Genomic DNA, 20,278 nt, shown 5'->3' with positions numbered 1-20,278 from the left:
AAAACAAAAACCCAAACAAACAGAAAAAGCTGTTTGGACAAGACAAAACCGTACAAGGGCCAACCACAATTGTGCTGGAAATCCTAAAGCTATTTTAAAGTAGTCAGGAAAGATGAGGGCCTATTTAGGAACATAGGACTTGCCAGACTGGCTCAGCCCCATAGTGCAGCAACTTGCTCAGTATCTTGTCTCCAACAATGGCCTTGGGAAAAGCTGTGAAAACCCGCCAATAGGAAGATGTGTGATAATCTGCCCACGGGAGAGTCTCACCCCTAGGAGGTAGCGGCTGGATTAAGGCCCGAAGCATGACGTTAGTTGTCCCTTCCTACAGCAGGGAGCGGGAGGCTGCAGACGCCTGGTGAAAGTATCAGTCGGACGAAAGCCGGGGGGAGGGTGGCTCCGGGGAGGGTGGCTCCAGTGAGGCGCGCTCCTAGCGGCGCGCTGCACACACTGCCGCCGCCGGGACAGGAGGAGCCGGAGCCGCCGGAGCCCGGAAAGTGAAAGGGAAACTAGACCCCCGGGTGCTGGCGCGGCGAGCAGCCCCGGGCTCCATGAAGCTGCTGGGGCTCTGGCTCTTGTGCCGCCTGCTCGCCGGCGGGGGCGGCTCCTCCCCGCGCCCCGCGGGGACCCAGCCAGAGGGGAGCAGCGGCGGCCGCACGGAGTTGCCCGGTTTCCGGAACCTCACCCGGGCTCGCTGGGGCGGCGGGGATGGGCGGGAGGAGGCCGCCCTGCGGGTAGGTACCGACTGCTCCTGCGCTCCCCCGGGGGGAGGGGGGCGCTAAGGAAGGGGGTTAGGTCGGCTTCTGCCTCTCCGGCCGCAGGCCCGCCCCGTCTCTGCCGGCAGCTCCCCGTCCTGCACCCTGCCACCCCCGGCGCCTCCCTGCCTGCAACCCACCCACCCTGCCCGTGTACCTCCCCAGAGCCAGCCGCCCTGCCCTGCCCCGCCCCCCTACCCTGCCCGGGGCCTCCCACCCACTGCCTCTGCGTGGCAGAACGGGTCAGGAAGAGGGCCCACTATGTGCCACCCACCCACACGTGGCTGGCAGCTCTTCCCCCATACTCGCCATCAACCCTTCCTGCCGGCCGGCCGGCCGGCCAGCCAGCCCCCTTTGCCTCCATACCCACCACCAGTCCTGCCCGCTGCACAGCCTCCACACCTGCCATCCATGATCCACCCCTCCTGCCAGCCGACTGCCCAGCCTCCACTCCGGTCACCCGCCCCTCTGGCTGGCCGCTAACCCTCCACACCTGCCTGCCAGCCACCACGTCTCCATAGCTGCTACTCCCCGGCCTGCCACTCAGCCTCCACACCTGCCAGGCACTCCTGCCACCCAGTCACCCATCCCTCCAGCCTGCCAGCCACCCAGTCTCCATAGTACCCCCCAGCCTGCCACTCAGCCTCCATAGGTGCCACCTAGATCTCTTGCCTGCCAATCACTCAGCCTCCATACTCACCACCCACCCTGCCTTTTGGCTGCTCAGCCTCCATACACGCCACCCAGCCCTCCTGCCTGCTGCTCAGCCTCCATATCTGCCACCTACTGCCCTCTCCCCACCTCAGCTCCCAAAGCTGTCCCTTTGCATGGTCGTAAACTGCTGCTAAAACATTCCCCCACCATCGTGAATATATGGCCATTCTTGATCCTATAGCTGACAGGAAGCAGTATATGTAAATTTCAATCAGTGTTGTGTGGTGGGGGGATTATGTAGTATGTGGTGAAATGGGAACAAGTCTTATGTGCCTCACACATCTTTTAAAGGTAATATGGAAAAGGAGGGAATTGTGGTTTTTTGCTTTTAGATGTATTAAAGAAAGAATTAAGATTTGTATTTAAATTGATGCCTGAATTTTCACATTAAATATATGCCTTATTCTGCACTGTCTTGCACCTTGTGTAATGATTTACAAAGGTGTTAAGTGGGTGTGAAATATCAGCAAATCAGAATGGTTATGGCTTCTGCATTCTTTGCAGGGATATAAATAGATAACACCAGGGAAAACATAGTGGAGAATCAGACCTATCTTGTCTTGTCTACCTTGTTTTTCCCCCAGGAATTTTACGGATGACTGAGAATAAATTGGTTAGTCTCTAAGGTGCCACAAGTACTCCTTTTCTTTTTGAGAATGAGTGGAACTGTAACATTGCAAGTGACAAGTGATTACAAATGGATCAATTCAGGAAGAAAAGGATATTTAGTCAGAGGATTGAAAACACTTTGGGCCTCATTCACCACTGTGTACTAAAGTTTGCATTGACATTTTAAAGAAAATGAAAACTGAAATCTTCTTTCAAAATAAGAGTAGAGGCATAGCAATGGATTTCCTGGGCCACAAAACCTGGCTCTGTTTGGAGGAAAGATTTCCCCAAACTACTATCTGTACTTTTCAATTTCCCCATAAGGTGTCAGCCTTGATCTAACAAAAAACCCTGAGTTTGCCCAGTTCTCTGTCAGATGATGATGGTGGCGTTTTTGGTGGTTGGATGTGTAAGTGGGAGTGGGCAGGGGAGAGATGAGGAATTGATGGGATAAGTTAGAAGAAGCATGCATCCGATGAAGTGAGCTGTAGCTCACAAAAGCTTATTTTCAAATATATTTGTTAGTCTCTAAGGTGCCACAAGTACTCCTTTGCTTTTTGCGGATACAGACTAACACGGCTGCTACTCTGAAACCTCTTAGGAGAGAGAGAGAGAGTGAGTGTGTTTGTGCGTATGAGAGAGAGATACAATCAGTACATAAAATGTGTTAGAAACAAGAAAAAAATTACAACTTCAAAAACAATTGCCCATCATAATATTGGAAAATGCATTTCCAATAGCCCATAGCTGAATAAATTGAGCCAAATCATATATAGAGTATAATATCTAAACTCCAAACAAAGGCATACAACCACTAATCATAAACAAAACAAAGAACATCAGCAATCCCAGTACCAGATAACTTACATCTTCTGTTTTTCAGAATGGCCATATTTGCTTGACCCAAAATAAAGTTTGCAAAGTATTCTAAATATCTATTTGTGAACCTATACTTAGAGAGAGGGAAGGGGTAGTGGAAGAAGAGAAAAATTATATATGGGAGGAGAGAATAAAAGAGAAAGTGGTATGTGATATAGAGAAAGGAAAAAAAGATGTAAGGATTTTAGGTAGAGAGAAGGAAAAGAAGAAATGAGACACCAAAGACAGCAGAGGAAAAGATATACTGTGCTCTATAGAGAAAAGAAAAGGTAAAGTGAAGCCAAGAATGGAAAGAAGCTACAACAAAAGTAAGAGACAGTTTAAAACACAGAAAGTTGATAGAGAATGTTACAACTAAATACAACACATAATAAAGATGACACAAAGTTTTTGTCCCTAAATTCTGCAAGCACTTGTGGTTTCATATTAGCCCTTGGTTAATATGCTTAGTACTCAGACATGTAGATGTTGGGTAAACGCTACAAGCCCTGCAAAGATGGTTAAATTTCTTAAATGAATAGAAATTCAGGAATTTGTAATTTTCTTTTCTAGGAAAGTATTAAAAGAATTAGGCGTTTGAATTCTTTATCATCAGGTGACAACATGACTGCTTTTTATGGAATAAATCAGTTTTCTCACTTGTTTCCTGAAGATTTTAAAGGTAAAGAACTAACATGCTGCTAATCTCATATTTTTATTATTTTGCTCTGTAATTCTTGCCCTCCCCTCTTCTTGTCATATTAACAAATTGTTTCAAATTAGCAAACAGTTAACTATATTTAGTACTGATTAAAGTCTCTGTAAGTATTTCTGAATGCTACAGCAGTGCTCGCTTGGGTTCGCAAGGTTGGATTGCCACAGAACTTGAACCTGATTCAGAAACCAAACTGTTGTCTGTTTCTTTCTGTTGGTGTTAAGAAGGTCCTTTAGCTACAGCCATCAAGTTGAAAGGCTGATCTGTTACACACGAAGTATTAAAAGAAGTGTGCTGAACCGCTTTTATGCTGTGTGAGAAAACATCTAGGTGTTCTCAAAGATTGACTGAAAATACTTCTGCATTGTGATGGTCCTTAAGGAAACACACACGTTTGCTATATATGTTGGTCTAGCTGTGTTAAATCATTTTTAGGCTTTGTAGGACTGACTTTCCAATTCAGTGCCTGATCCAAAGCTCACTGAAGTAAAGGGAAAGACTACCACTGACATCAGTGGGCTTTGGATCTGACCACACTGGTGACACAATGGAATTGCCAATCCGTGAAAGAGGTTTGGATGAAAGGTCCATTGCCAACCCACCAAACCTCTATCAAGCACCACCACACAAATAAAACTATACTTCAGGTGGAGAGTCATAGAGTATGGTTTTATGTACAGACATACAAAGAAGCAATTTTACAAAATCTGATACAAAAAAGTAAAATTAATGCCCATGACTTTTTAAAAAATCAGTCTTCTTTTGCCCTAAATCTTAAACTTTCTTGACTGTTATCTGTTTATAGCACAGTAATAAGGCCTAGCTCTTCTGCAGTACTTTTAATCATTAGCTGTCCTTATCCCCATTTTTCAGATGGGGAAACTGAGGCACAGAGCGGCAAGGTGATTTGTCAAATGTCACCCAGCAGGCCAGTGGCGCAGCCGGGAATAGAACCCACATCTCCTGAGTCCCAGTCCACTAAGCCTGGATAAATGTGTGGCTTAGGTGGCTATTGCCTATTGCATTCATAAATGTATATGTTATACACTTTTGGGGTTAAATCCTTCCCCTTTGAAGCTTTTCTTCATCACTTTATGGAACTGAAAACTGTGCATCATCTAAACTGGAAAAAACTTTGCCTGCCACAGCTGTACTTGTTTGCAATTAGATATCTGTGATGGCCAAAATATTGGTGGGTTTATCTATTGAAATTCGTGGGCTGTTTTTCAATCCATCAGCCTTTTGGAAGGAAAAACGATGGCCTAGACTGAAATGATGAGTGAAATAGACACTGGCACAGGCTAGTAAGATCTAGAACAGATCAAAAATATTTTTGCTGAAGGATGAGGTTTCACTTGCAATGAACATTTTAACGAAATTTTTCATTTGACAGGCATTTGTTTTTCAGTGCTTATTGATTGTTTTTATTCCCTCCCTCCTTTTTCCAGTGGGTGGGGAGGAGCGAAGGGAAAAATTAAGAATGCATGGGATTTTTTCCACGAAAATGAAAAATAACAAATTTTGTGAAAAATTTAAAAGTGAAAAAATTCAGGTTGTTTTCCAAAAATCAATTTTTGTCCAATTTTTTGACCAGCTCTAATAGAATCCCCTAATAGATAGGCCCACACTCAAATTCCAGAGGTATCCCTTTTGCTAGGAATACAGTTTATTTTAAAATAGATCTAGAATATAGTAATTGTTTTGGATTACTTGAATTTTATCTTTATATATTTGAAAAGAATTTAAAATGCTGTATGGTACTCAAAACTAAAGCTCACAAACAGATTTTAATAACTTTCCAGTGTTCTTTCTGTAATGTTACACAAACTATTACACCTTAAAAATTGTTTGTATGTCTGTGTTTAGCTATTTATTTAAGAAGCACACCTTGCAGAGTTCCCAGATACACAGAAGTGCTGAAGAGAAAGGAAACACTGTTACCAACAAAGTTTGACTGGAGGGACAAGAATGTTGTCACCCAAGTGAGAAATCAGCAAACAGTAAGCTCTGGATTTTCTTTTCTTCCTAACATTCAGTATTTTATTGTTGCACATATTATGGATTAGGATTAATAAATGTCTCCTACCTGGACTGCTCCTGGTGGCATGCTCAGGCTTGAAAAGGAGTTCTACATGGCATATGATACATTTCAGCGTACATCATTGTCTGATTAATTTGTAGAGTGGCATTCACTGGAGGAAGGCTTAATCTAAGGGTCCCGTTCAAATTCAGATTATAGAGATTATATTTTGCCTACGTAAAACTCACACGTAGTGTCTGTTTGTTTGCTGTACACTAATGTTGCTGTGCTCTGCTAAAAATCAGTTTATTCGTCCTCAGAAATGGCTGCATTTCAGTGGTGGATGTTATCATTTTTATGTACTCTATTTTAGGATCCTTTTAGATGAAAGGCACTGTTAAGCTTAAAATTTCATTTAAAAGGGCATTATGATCACAGAGATCAGAAGGGGATATACAGATATATAAATGACAGGGATCATTTCCCAAAACAATGACAATGAATATCTGGAGCTGCCTTAATTGTATTAAATAATGTGACTACCATGTATCTATATACTGGAGCTAATTGGAAATTTTCTGTCTAATGGTTTTTCGTAGAAAAATGTGTCTTCTGCAAAACCAAAATTTTCTGTGGAGAAAATGTTAATGTTGCCAACATTTTTTATTTTCCTTTGAGAAAATCTAAACAAAATATTTTATTTCAAGTTGGTCACCCTAAATCAAAACATGACCAGGGAGTCCATCCCACAAAGAGCAGTTGGGTCCTGAGGTACCCTAACCCTGACATGCTCCTGTAGCTCAGATGGACACAGCTCAGTGATGAACTCAGTTAAAATGAAATGTTTTGATTTGCTGTGAAAAACTGAAATTAAATGTTTTTGATTTGGGAGTGTTGGAATATTTTGTTTCAATAAAAAGTATCAAAACAAAACACTTAAATGCTTCTAAATCCAAATTTTTCAGAACTCTCTGTTCTCTGAAAAATGTCAATATTTTGACTTTTGTCCCAAATTGGGATGGAAATTCTGATTTTGAGATCAGTTCTACTATACACTTTATGTGTTACTGACTCAAGAGCAGTTCTTTGAATGCAGTGCTGACATGCAACAGGAAAGCCTCTTGAGATTTAAACAGTTTGTTTTCACAAGTGCATGGGAGGGCTTGTCTGAAAAAAATAACAACATAAACCCAATAAATGTCTAAATTCATTAAAAAGAAGAAATCCAACTGATATAAAAGTATTGAAAAAGGTATGTAAAAGGTCCTGCTTTGAGCAGGGCGTTGGACTAGATGACCTCCTGAGGTCCCTCCCAACCCAGATATTCTATGATTGATAAGACAAAGCTCTAATTAGCTAGATTTTACAGCATAATGAAGTTTCTTGGAATATATAAAGGACTTCTAAACTCCTTTGATTATAGGCAACAAACATTACTTTTTAATGTATGATCAGAACAAAAATACCTTGATATAGTATATGGTTTGCTTGTGTACTGATTTTTAAATTACACCAGTATAAGGAAAGGAATTATTCCCATATACATTATAATTGAGTACCTTTACCTGTGTAGAGGTCAGTTAAAATGTCTACAAGCTATAGAGTTATATAATAGTATACACTTGATACATCTATGGTTTTTAAATCTCCAGTCTGATTGACTAAAACTATTTACACCCCCAGACTTACATGTTCAAGCCTTTGTATTTTTCTAAACAGAATGAGACAAATTTACTACCCAGCCTTGTTATTTGTTTCTATTAGTAGCTCAAAAGTGAGAGGCTATTGCTATGTTAACTAGTTAACTATAGCTAAACAGACTCTCTGCTAGGAATTCCCTCAGTGTGGGGAAGTCTCCAAGGGATGTAGAATTCAATTCCAGTGCCTCCCTTTCCACAAACCCTACAGGTAGTCTGTTGGGAGCAGGCAGGGACATATCAGTGGCAGGCAGAAGGGTAGCCATAGCAAAGTTGGTTCCAGCTATCTCAACCTAGTTACAGTAGCCTGCTGAAGCAAACACTAGGCTGCTCTAACCTGCACCGAAGACCAGGAGGAGAATCAGGGAGTCATTATTCATTCTCTGATGCCCCTCGTTCACTGCTGCATTAACTGTAACTTGTATAAAGCTGAGAACCTGGCCCAGTATTATTCTCTCTTTTGACTCTTCATAGTATAATAGTCCCTTTGGGTATGTCTGCACTGCAATAAAACACCCGTAGCTGACCCAGGTCAGCTGACCCAGGCTCTTGGGTCTTGGGCTGCGGAGCTATAAAACTGCAGTATGGATGTCCGGGCTTGGGCTGGAGTGTGGGCTCTGGGAACCCATGCTTGGGGAAGGTCTCACAGCCCAGGCTCCAGTCCAAGCCTGGACATCTGCTCTACAATTTTAGAGCCCTCAAGCCCCGTGAGCCTAAGTCAGCTGATCTGGACCAGCAATGGGTGTTTTATTGTGATGCAGACATACCCTAAATCATGCTCCTCCAATCATTTATGCCTTGTGCCTGACCCTTTATGTGTTGTCGTTTCATTCTTTCACCTAATTGTTGCTTTTCAAAATATAAATTAGACATATCAACTTTCTGTAGCAAGCATTATTTAAACATAACTGTTGAAAATAGACTAGATATATCCTTATTAATTACATCATGTTAATTTTAAAAAATTCCATCTAGTTCTAAACAAAACAAAATTATTTGGTAAAAAAAAAAAAGTTCCAGTATAACAAAAGAGTCAAAACCCAGATTAGGAGAATATTATTCACAGGACAGAGAGTGGTTTAGGGTCTGTATACTGAAGAGATCATGTTAGTGTTAGTAAGGATAAATTGGAGAGGAGTATAGAAAGAGTTCTTAGAACAGGAAATTAGGAATGCTAAATCATGGAGGAGTACAGAAGAAAATTCATTGTTCTATAAGAAATAGTAAAAAGGCTAAGTTTAATTTTAAAACATGATACTGGATACAAGAAGACACTGTTTACTGTGATTTTTGTCTGATGCTGCAATAATTAAAACAATAAGAAGAAACATACTCTATTTAAGCTACTTCCTTTTCTTTTTTTGTTTTTTGTTTAGCAGTTATAGGCAGAAAACTGTTCAATGACAAATATTGGATTTTTTCCCCCCCCAGTGTGGAGGCTGCTGGGCTTTCAGCATTGTGGGTGGAATAGAATCTGCCTATGCAATCAAAGGGAATAATCTGGAAGAACTCAGTGTACAACAGGTCATTGACTGTTCATACAACAATTACGGCTGCCATGGTGGCTCTACTGTTGGTGCTCTCAGCTGGCTGAATCAGGTCTGAGTCTTTTCATAAATCTTAAACTGTTCCTTAGAGATTTCCATACTAATGTATTTTATAAAAAAAAAATAAAAAACAGCAGATAGCACAAAATGTGCATGGATTACAACATGTCTAAGTTATTGGGACCTAGTTAGTTCCACATGGAATCCAGAGTACCTAAAGTTTGAACTGTGTATAAGTTGGAAGATTTAAATTCATTGCTTATGAATGCAACAGATCAGCCCTCAGGGATCCACTATGAGCAAAACAGCATCTGGAATTCAACAGCATCTTAATTTCAATTCACCATGAATTTTAGGGCCTGATTTTCAGTGGTGTTAAGAACCTAAGCTCCCATTCAGACAAACAGAAGGGGCAGGCACTCCATGCCACTGTAAAATAAGCCATTTATTTAACTGTCATAATATGGATTTACATGCCAAAGTATTCTATTTAAAGAGCTCTCCCTTCCTGAGGAATAAGGTGGATGTGAGTCAGGATAGTAACAACTCCAGATGACTAATTTAATTTTTTGTTATATGGGGTGCACATCCCCATTCTTGCAGGACTCCTTGCATGGCAGCTCAGGAAGCTGAAATGGATAGAAACATTGCTGCATAGGTCCTCTTCCTTCCACCAAAGGCATACAAGGCATACAGAGGGTGTTTCATTAGCCAGTAGGTGGAAGTAGCCTGTGTAGAAGGTTCACAGCTGCACTGTGGCTGGAGAAGAAGGATTCCTCCCTGAGTTCTCCCCTGCCAGCCCAGCCCCAGCTGTTCAGATGCTGGCTTGAGGTTTTGGCCATATAAGATGAATTGTTTGTGAATACAATATTTTACAGAGGTACTCATGAGGTTTCAGTGGTTCTTAAAACTTCTGTAGGGGGTTAGTGTGCATGAATGCACAGGCTCCACACCACTTGGAATTCTGCAATGCCAGGAGATTACTCAAGAGACCAGCTTTTATACCCTCTTTAGCACCAAACATTCATTAATATATCTTCTTGCAGACACAAGTAAAATTGGTGAAAGATTCTGAATACACTTTTAAAGCTCAAACTGGACTGTGCCATTATTTCCAGCCCTCTGATTTTGGAGTTTCAATCACAGATTATGCTGCTTATGACTTCAGGTAACCACTATTGATTCTTTTTATTTGCTGTACCTCTTCCCTGTGTCCATGGGCTATGAAGTGAAGCCAGAGCCTTCACTGCATTGGGAAGCCAAAGGTTATTTTTACTTATGGCATTAGTCAGTCATACAGGTATATGTTAATCTTGCCGCCGTATATAAAATCATACTCATTTGGGCATTTGTGGTCCAGATCCTTTAAATCGCAGTAAGAGTAAAATGCAGTTGTTGTAGCCATGTTGGTTCCAGGATATTAGAGAGACAAGGTGGGTGAGGTAATATGTGTTACTGGACCAACTTCTGTTGGTGAGAGAGACAAGCTTTTCAGTAACACAGAGCTCTTTTCAGGTCTGGATCATAGTAAAAATAATTTTCAGCTCCTAAAAAGTCAAAGTGCATTCTCTCTTTGGTTTCAATTTTATGCAAGTACTTTTTGAATGTTAAGTCACCTATGCCTCATGAACAACGGATCCTAGTGCTAAGTATCAGAGGGGTAACCATGTTAGTCTGGACCTGTAAAAGCGGCAAAGAGTCCTGTGGCACCTTATAGACTAACAGACATATTGGAGCATAAGCTTTCGTGGGTGAATACCCACTTCGTCGGATGCATGTTGATTCTAGTGCTGTCATCAAACTTCACGGAAAAAAAAAATCAGCAAGCATTTGATTACTTCAGTCCATATATATTTGCATTCCTTTCCACTGCAAACATCCCTCACTTTCCAGCCTGTGACTTGAGCAAACACTGCTGTTGACTGAAATTGGTAAAGACAACTTGTTTTCTTTTTAATTTTGCACTAGGTTGACTTTCTAATTTTTTTCAATTATTGTCACTAGAATACAATTTGCTTTCAGAAACACCACATGAAAAATCATTCCAGTAGCAGGAGGCTGACAATCAGACACAAACAGGTAAAAATAAAAAACAAGGAGTCCTTGTGGCACCTTAGAGACTAACAAAGTTATAGGGGCATAAGCTTTTGTGCTCAAATAAATTTGTTAGTCTCTAAGGTGCCACAAGGACTCCTCGTTGCTTTTGGTGATACAGACTAACATGGCTACCACTCTGAAAGCTAAAAATAAGTAATTCTGTAGCTTATTGTTGAATAATTTTGGTAATAACCAAACTAATAATACTTAGAGTGGCTGAGAATATTTCAGGGCCATTGCATAACTCCAGTAAAAAAAGAATTGTGAGAGGGTCTTAATCACTTGATTTAACTGCTTGTGTTCTGAGAGCAATACATTTAAAATAACTACAGAAAAGTGTAAGTGGACAAACTAATTTAGAAATTCCCATTAATGATTGACTAGTGATGTTAGCCAACACATTCGTTGTACAGCATACCTTCTTTCACTAAAACATTTAGTTATATTTCATTAGAATTGCAGTTTTGTTAGCTAAAATGTAATACTTAATACATATTCTAATACAGCTTTGGTGACCAATTGTCCAAAGCCTACACTTTGGGGGAAAAGCTGTTATCTGGGTATACCGCAAGAAGGACAGGAGACTTGTTGTGGGTTTTAATCAGGCTGCAACTTTATTATATAGATGTCTGGGACTACCCGGAAGATAAAGTGTACAATGCAGGCAAATCCATGCTTGTTCAAATCAATTCTCTGTGTCTTCCACCAGCCCCCATTTGTTTCCGTCCAGGTCCCCCAGCCGACCTATGGCTTGGACCTTACCACCCACCACCCTTGTAAGAGGGTTAAGAAGGGCTATGAGAATGGGGTGGGGGGTTGGCTCCCAGCTGTACCAGTCATAGGAGTCCCCAACCCCCTCCCACGTTCTGTTCCATTATCCAGTACCTCCTTTTAAGTCCTTTACCAGGCTATTTATCTGGTCACTGGCTGCCCTCCCTATGGAATACCTGCATTGAACATCTGCCCAACCTTACAGAATAAGTTCTGACATATGGCCTACCACCTTTTCTTCTCACCAGAAAACATCCTCCCTGACACCCGTTGTGGGGAAGGTGAAAAAACTACACTCTATCGAAGCCAATTGTGGTTTGAGGAAAAATTCCTTCCACGCCCCCCTTTAAAAGGGGCAACTAGTGTAAAGCCCAGAGCCAGCCCAGCCCAGCCTGCCATTCGCCTCCACTATGGAAGGGAATCATAGAATATAAGGGTTGGAAGGGACCTCAGGTCATCTAGTCCAACCCCCTGCTCAAAAGCAGGACCCATTCCCAATTAAATCATCCCAGCCAGGGCTTTGTCAAGCCTGACCTTAAAAACTTCTAAGGAAAGAGATTCCACCACCTCCCTAGGCAACGCATTCCAGTGTTTCACCACCCTCCTAGTGAAAAAGTTTTTCCTAATATCCAACCTAAACCTCCCCCACTGCAACTTGAGACCATTACTCCTTGTCCTGTCCTCTTCCACCACTGAGAATAGTCTAGAACCATCCTCTCTGGAACTACCTCTCAGGTAGTTGAAAGCAGCTATCAAATCCCCCCTCATTCTTCTCTTCCGCAGACTAAACAATCCCAGTTCCCTCAGCCTCTCCTCATAAGTCATGTGTTCCAGACCCCTAATAATTTTTGTTGCCCTTCGCTGGACTCTCTCCAATTTATCCACATCCTTCTTGTAGTGTGGGGCCCAAAACTGGACACAGTACTCCAGATGAGGCCTCACCAATGTCGAATAGAGGGGGACGATCACGTCCCTCGATCTGCTCGCTATGCCCCTACTTATACATCCCAAAATGCCATTGGCCTTCTTGGCAACAAGGGCACACTGCTGACTCATATCCAGCTTCTCGTCCACTGTCACCCCTAGGTCCTTTTCCGCAGAACTGCTGCCTAGCCATTCGGTCCCTAGTCTGTAGCTGGGAGGGTGGGTGCTGGCTTCCTTGCCGTGTGGAGCAAAGAGACTGTCTCCACCCGGGTTTTGTACCTTTATACACATTCCAGGCCAGGGGGCGGGATGTGAGTCACTGCTACAAAGCACCTTTTTTACAGCAGTTTCTGACCTCCTTCCTTCCTTCCTTCCCCTGCCCCCTCCCGCAAAAAAAACCCCCCACAGAGCTGCCCTTCCTTGGGTTTGCCCCACTTTAGTTGTGGTGTAGTCACTTTGAGCTTCAAAAAACGTATTAAGGACTCATTAAAGTTTTCTTTGTAGTGTATTAACATATTTTATGGATTGTCAAAAGCCATTCTAAGTGAGGAGGAGGAGAGTCACAGTTACATAGTACCTACTGTTCCCCTACAATTGTACCCAAAATCTACTTAATTATCATTTCTTTAATACAAACAGATTCTTTGCTTTGTATCACCTACTTTATCCTGTTTTCATCTTGACATGTAAACCTGTGATATTTAACTTTGACGGGAAACAGCTTGGTTATTTGAATATTAAATTGGACAGAATCAGCTGAGTGACATGGAGTTGTTTTGACACATTAAAGTCTAACAGTTTTGAATTATGACTCTTCTCTTTTTCGTAGTGGCCAGGAAGATGAAATGTTAAAGAAGCTTGTTAACTGTGGACCTTTGGCAGTGACAGTAGATGCAGTTAGCTGGCAGGATTATCTGGGTGGGATCATACAGTATCACTGCTCCAGTGGAAAAGCAAATCATGCTGTTCTTATCACTGGTTTTGATAGAACAGGTAAAATTTCATTAGTTAGAGTCACAAAACTGTGGCTTTTATATTTATTCTGCTTCACTGAATAATTTTATCTTTTATAAAAAAAAAAAAGGTGGTTAGAAATTAGTATATTTAAGCTATCTATCTTAAAACAAAAATAGTTAAACGTTGAGCCCATATAGGCTCTGTACTTGCAATGTGATCCATGCAGACGGACCCCTCCCCCCCGCACCCTTGCAGAGTCCCACTGACAACATAGCAATAAGAATACAGGTTAGCATAAATTTTGTCAGTCTAGTATATAATGTAAGTATAGGGTTTCAATATTAGTTCCTGAAGAATGAGGCTCTGCTATACCAGCAGCAGTATGACATCTGCTTGTTGGCTATACTGTTAATAGTAAATTCCACTACCATTACATCCAGTCACCATGAACTGAAAAATTATAAGGACTGATAAAACTCTTAATGCATTGTCTAACTTATCAGGTTTGCGAAATTTGCTGTTTTCTGTAATTATTTATGAAAATGTCTCTCCTTTTACAGGTAGCATCCCTTACTGGATTGTACGCAACTCGTGGGGACACACATGGGGAATAGATGGTTATGCCCATATTAAAATAGGTAGTAATGTCTGTGGTAAGTCAAACAGTTGGTTTGAACAGTAAAGGCACATACTGGGCAATATTTTTCCATATATGTGAAAGGACCTGGAAAACACTTCAGCTAGAAGTTCAGATTGTAAAAACACAAAATCACTTTATTTATGAAAAGAGGACGAGATGAGTGCAGGTGAAAAACAACACGTAAATAAAACAAAATCTTTGCTAGTGGCACTAATTCATACATTTAAATAATCAGTTAATATTCATAAAGCTCCTTGGAAATTTAAAGCTCTAAGGCATAACAAGTTAAAGTACATGTTAGTTTAGTTAAATTACATGGGCATGGAGAACCTTATTATGCAAGGATTCAGTCCTGCAAGCAAATCTGCAACCATGTACTCTTATACCTGTGCGCAGCCCGGTGATTCTGCAGAGATTGCAGGGTTCTTGCCTGCAGGTTTTCCTTCAATAGTCCCTAAATTACCCATCACCAAGTCTCCTGACAAAGACCATCTGCCATTTTTATTCTGAACTTTTTTAGGGTCTGATTCTGTGAGGGGATGAAGTCTCGTCAGCAGTTCACGAGATCAGACCCTTATTCCCAAATGAGGGTCTCACATCGGATTACAATAATTGGATTAGTAGTTAGTCTGACTACCTTTTGTACAGGAATCCTAACAGCAACTAATGCAATGTTGGGTTTGTTAATCTGTCTCAGGTTAGATGTGTCAGTTTTTTGGACTTACCTTCCATATTTTACACATACAGGGCCTGATTCACGATTGCTCAGTACCTTGGGTAGTCAATTACAGTAGTGCAAAGTAAGTATAAAATAGTATCAAATCAGCCTGAATAACATTTTGCACCCACTTTCCGCTGATGTGATTACATAAAGATCAGGGCAACACGAATCAGGCCCTAGGACCAAGTCCCTCTTGGAAGGAAAATTGGGCCCTTATTTAGCTGTTTAAATTTGATAATATTCATTTATTATTGTATGAACTAGCTACCTGATAACACTGTTGATTTGAGTCTTGATAACTAAAGCAAGCCAACTGTAGAGGTGGACCAAAAAAACAATCAGTAAAATTAAAGCTCACTAATTCAATAATTCTCACATTAACCCACTTGTCTCTTCATCTTTCTCAGCAAAGAAACAAAACCAAATTGCCTGTGCCCTAAATTCAACATAGAGGAGCAGTAGAAATTCTATGAATCTATTAATCTTAGTTTTTCTCTGTTCTTAATTTCTCTTTTTTGAACTAGACAGTTCTTCCTGATTTAGGACTAGATTGTGACAGGCTCTTCAATTGATGCAGAAGCTTTCCCTTCCATCTCCTACCCTCCTCATTTTGGACAAGAGCCTGTCACAGTTGCAGTTAGGTAGAATTCAGGGACTGTTCTTTGGTGCACCTTTGGGAGAAGTACAGCTACTCAAAGCGGGTTGAAATGAGTGTGAACAGGGGTGTGGACTTCTGTACCCTGGGCATCATCGGGAAGGATTATTGAGTCGCTTTTTTTCCTGGAGCTTTTGGTGGTGAAAATGTGGCATGCCCACCACTCACTACACAGGGCTGTTTAACTCACCCTATCTGTCCACTACATTTAGGAGCACTAATAAGAGAGTAGAAAAGGAGGGACAATTGTAGTAGGGCCCCCCAAACATCTGTAACTGGGATAAAATGGGGGTAAAATGGGAGGGTGGGGCTCCAGAAAACATGCTATACTGTATACACAAATTTCTCTAGATGGGCTTTGTGTAATCTGTGGAGGACCTAAAACATGGCAGCACATCTGAATGGTAAAATTTTACCAGCAGTTTTTCCAGTCCTTAGGGGAAAAGGGAAAGGATTTTGAGTCTTAGGCTAGGAAAACTACAGCTCACATTTAAACATCCAGTTGTGCTAACACTTTGTAAGTTCACCAGAGTTGCATTAAGAAAAGAACCGAAGATCTCTAATGTTAAAATAAAGGAGAACTCTTTTATTTTATTTGGGGAGGTGAGATCTGTAGCTGTTTTCATACAATATAAAGGAGTAAAAGGGAAAACAATTTAATTTTGTTTCCTTTTTCTTTGCATTTCACCTATCCTGGCTCATGAAGTAGGACTTTGGGGGGTTAAGTTTCAGTTGGTTATTTGGGACAGCAAGTTTAGTTTGAAAAAAATGCGTTCTTAATACTTAACATCTAGTTTGTGTTTTACTTCTTCTAGGTATAGCAGACACAGTGTCATCTGTGTTTGTTTGACACCGACTGGCCGAACAAAAACGCACGCTGCTAGTAGTCATTTGGCAGATACCAGGATTCTGTAAATTTACACTTCTTCAATATGAAGATATTTTACTTCAAAATTTTAAAAAATGATTTTTGTATGAGGGGTTGGTCTGCTGGGCATTACAGACATGGCACATCCAGAATTCAGGAAGATGCTTCAGCTTCCAGAGTCTCTGCCCCTAAATCTGAGTGGGGCTGCACAGACAACTCTGCAGAATACCATACACTTGACCCTCTGTTCTGAGAAAGAAAGAAAGATGAAACAAGGGTCACACTGTGGTGGTCAGTTTGGAAGTTTGAGCTTTACGCAACGCCTATTGAAATATTTGAAATGGGAACCCTAGATGGAAGGCATGGAGCAGTGGAAGTTTCTCGGTCCCAAATAATACCCACTGACAAATCCTGGCAGTGAGTCCTAGAATGTCACTAATGTCACAATTGGTTCAGAATGAAATGGAACAAGGGAAGAAATGACAGGAGATAATGTTGTTTGCTGGAGGTTTTCAATCCAGAAATCTAGCGGTATGACAGGGTGCAGTCTGAAGGCACTTTAATATGAGGCGAAGCATGATGTGTCTATCCATTTCCTCCTCTTTTATTTTCAAAAACCTTGTGTGAAATGACAATTCTTTATCACTCCTGTACTTTCTGAAGTGCCTGGATTGGCTTTTCTTGTAACTTTGTTTGACAGCAGGTGCTGTTTGCACCAGCATGGACTTTCTCTCTTTCTTCTGCTTTCTCTGCCTCTCCTCTTAGGGGCCACTCTGCATTATATACCTAAACAAGCAGGTTGCAACCACATTATAATCTCTCCTAACAGCTCACTTGTATTATGAAGGCTAAAAGAAGCAGGGGGAAGGAAAGAGAGCATACCACACAGTGATGGAACCATCAAAATGTATATATGCCTTCTTGTGTAACCATGCAACTTCATCTCTGCTCACCCTCTCCCTTTGAGTGTCTTTGACCCTCACCTCTCATATCTTATTAAATCTAGTTTTTATGCTCCTCAAGGCAGGACATTTGTGGGGGGAAGTGCCAGGGCATTTTGGAGAATTCAGAATGGATTAATAGTTCTTGTAGTCCCATTTACTTGATTACCTATTAGTTCAGAGAGCACTTAGCCAATTAGGGGTACTGCAATAACCAACCTGAGATACAAAAGCATATCTGCTGTACCCTCTCTTTGCATGTAAGGTTGCAGATGGGCCATTTCATTCTTTAAAAAGTGTTGGAGTAGCACTTGCTTCAATCTCCCCTCTCTACCTCCATTAATTACACTTCTGCCAAAGCAAAAGGGAAAGTCAGACTATGATTGTCATGGCTAAAATATGCCTATAATTCACTAAATTTGTGTTTTACATATTAATATCTGTCTTCTAACAGTCTATCCTCTTCCAGGGCTAATCATCAGTTGTCGCTAATTATTAGCAGGAGAATGAAGAATGGCTACTGAGATACCTCATTTTCTCTCTGTATTTCCCCAACCAGTACCTTTAACTGGCTTATCGCAGAGATCATCCCACTAGCCACAGATTGCTGGATTCATTTCTGTACAAGACCCATTTATCTCTGCCCTTCTCCCATGTGTTGGTCAGAGGAAATCTCTGAAACATGATTATAAAGACATTGAATTTTTTGATCTGCAGAATATAAGAGTAGAAAGCAATGTCATTTCTGAATTTTAAAGCATTCCAGTATCATATATTTATTTAGTAACTTTTGTGAATTTTTGTTTTTCTTGTCTGTGGTAGTTTGTTTTTGCTGTGCAGAAATAATTGTGAATCAATAGTTATTTTTTTATAAAAACAGATTTGTAACTTTTAGTTGAATTGTGAAGAGATTTTTACAAATATTTTGCTCTATGTTCACTTTGAACAGGTTTGCTAATTACAATGTTGAATATGTGTTTTAACAATATTCTTTCTAAATAAAGAATTTTGAACATTCACTTATATCCTATTCTTATATTCGAAATATGCTAAAGGGATAAGAAAAGCGTAATGAAGTTCCAGTAATGGCTGCTGTTTCTGTTTACTTACAGTTTTGCTAACTCTCCCCAGTTTATCCTGTGTCTCACAATATTTGCTGTTTGTGTTAGTGCTATGCTCCATTTGTCATTCTGGCTTAGCAAAGAAAAGGTTAAGGAGTGACTTGACTACAGTCTATAAGTATCTACTTTACTTATAAGAGGAACAAATATTTAATACTTGGCTGTTCAACCTAGCAGAGAAAGGTATCACATGATCCAATGGCTAGACGTTGAAGCGAGGCAAATTCTGACAGGAAATAAGGCATATTTTTTTAACAATGAGTAATTATTCATTAAAACTACTTACCGAGGGTCGTGGTGGATTATCTCTCTCTGACCATTTTAAAATCAATATTGGATGCTTTTCTAACAGATATGCTCTCGGAATTATTTTGGGGACGTTCTATGGCCTGTGTTACCCAGGAGGTAAGCCTAGATAATCATAATGGTCAATTGTGGCCTCAGAATCTATTAATCAGATCTTGGATTATCAAAATATAGGAGGGAAAATTCCTGAGTGCAAAAGTGCTGTTTCTTTAAGTTGTCTTGCTGGTAACTTGTTCTGCTAGCAAAATTGAGTTGGTAGCAATGCATGTATTTAGGCTAGCAAGAGGGAGGTTGCAACTTCACTTTTGTAAACCAGTGAGGTAAGGCCACTCAGTGGAGATACCAAAAAGGGTTCTAATTACAGGCAGTTACTATGGCATCCAGTTTCTGAAAGGCAGACTTTAGAAACTAAAACACAAAGGAGGCCAAGTATAATGCTTCCATTTGGAACAGTTTTCTATTTTTTCATAGAATTATAGAACCAGAGATTAGAAGGGACCGCAAGGGTCATCTAGTCTAACCCCCTGCCAAGATGCAGGATTTGTTGTGCTTTCTAATGAAGCCCCTTTGCTGTAAGAGAAGTTTTCCTTGGATATGAAAGACTGGTGAGGACAATTAAGCAGTAACATTTATTACTTATTGGAAGAATAGCATCAGTACAAGTTCTAGCTGAGGTCTGATACGAGCAATAATGATTTTTTTGTGTTTGGGTCTTACGTTTAAAAGTTGTTTCCATCTAACTGCTATTGATAGTCTATTTTCAGTGAACAAGCATGAAGAGTATTAAAAACTTCACCTGATAATTTATGCCTCAATCTCAACAGGTTGTAGTGTTCAAATACAAAGATTTAATGGACAAGAATACCTACTGTCTCCACATCCTATAAGGTAATATGTTTTAGTCCTGATTTGAGGCAAATTGGCAGAACGGTTTGATGGAACTTTGTATTACTGCTACCCTTGCTATACCAGTACTTTGGATAAATAAAAAAGGACTTCTCTTTCTAATGCCTTCATTCTGCAACCATTTTTATACAACTAAATTCCTTTAAAAAAAAGAAAAGAAATAAAGAGCTTTAACAGCCATTTATTTGAAGTGAAAAAATGAAGTATGGAGACTAAGTATTTAACAGAATATCAGATATTTATTTTGTTACTCTTTTACAGTTATGCATTATTACACATTTTTATTATGACACTAAGAATCAAGATATTTCTCTTTTCATATAAATTATTTTGGGACACTGACAGGTCCAGTTTGGCTCAATATTTAGACTTTTTAGCTGTATAAAAATCTCAGTACAATAAAAATGTCTTTTTAAAATTTAAGGAGGGACATATTTTAAAAGTAAATCCTCATCA

The 20,278-nt window shown here is 40.5% G+C and overlaps 1 protein-coding gene across 2 annotated transcripts; it reads left to right on the top strand.

The window, feature by feature from the left end:
- The first annotated feature begins 389 nt into the window (after window positions 1-389).
- On the top strand, window positions 390-18,493 carry CTSO (cathepsin O). Of its 2 annotated transcripts, none has more exons than XM_078852494.1 (8): window positions 390-734; window positions 3,510-3,618; window positions 5,518-5,651; window positions 8,800-8,967; window positions 9,962-10,083; window positions 13,537-13,700; window positions 14,225-14,317; window positions 17,959-18,493. In XM_078852494.1, the coding sequence occupies exons 1-8, from the start codon at window positions 552-554 to the stop codon at window positions 17,979-17,981; spliced, it is 996 nt and encodes a 331-aa protein (XP_078708620.1). In that variant the 5' UTR covers window positions 390-551; the 3' UTR covers window positions 17,982-18,493. The 2 variants fall into 2 exon arrangements, with proteins under 2 accessions (XP_078708620.1, XP_073197543.2); XM_073341442.2 differs by having other exon boundaries at window positions 391-734; window positions 16,496-18,485.
- Window positions 18,494-20,278: the final 1,785 nt, after the last annotated feature.

The sequence above is a fragment of the Lepidochelys kempii genome, chromosome 4 (genome assembly GCF_965140285.1).
Source record: "Lepidochelys kempii isolate rLepKem1 chromosome 4, rLepKem1.hap1, whole genome shotgun sequence".
NCBI lineage: Eukaryota > Metazoa > Chordata > Testudines > Cheloniidae > Lepidochelys > Lepidochelys kempii.
Note: the sequence above shows the minus strand (reverse complement) of the source record. Positions and strands in the feature narration are given on the sequence as shown.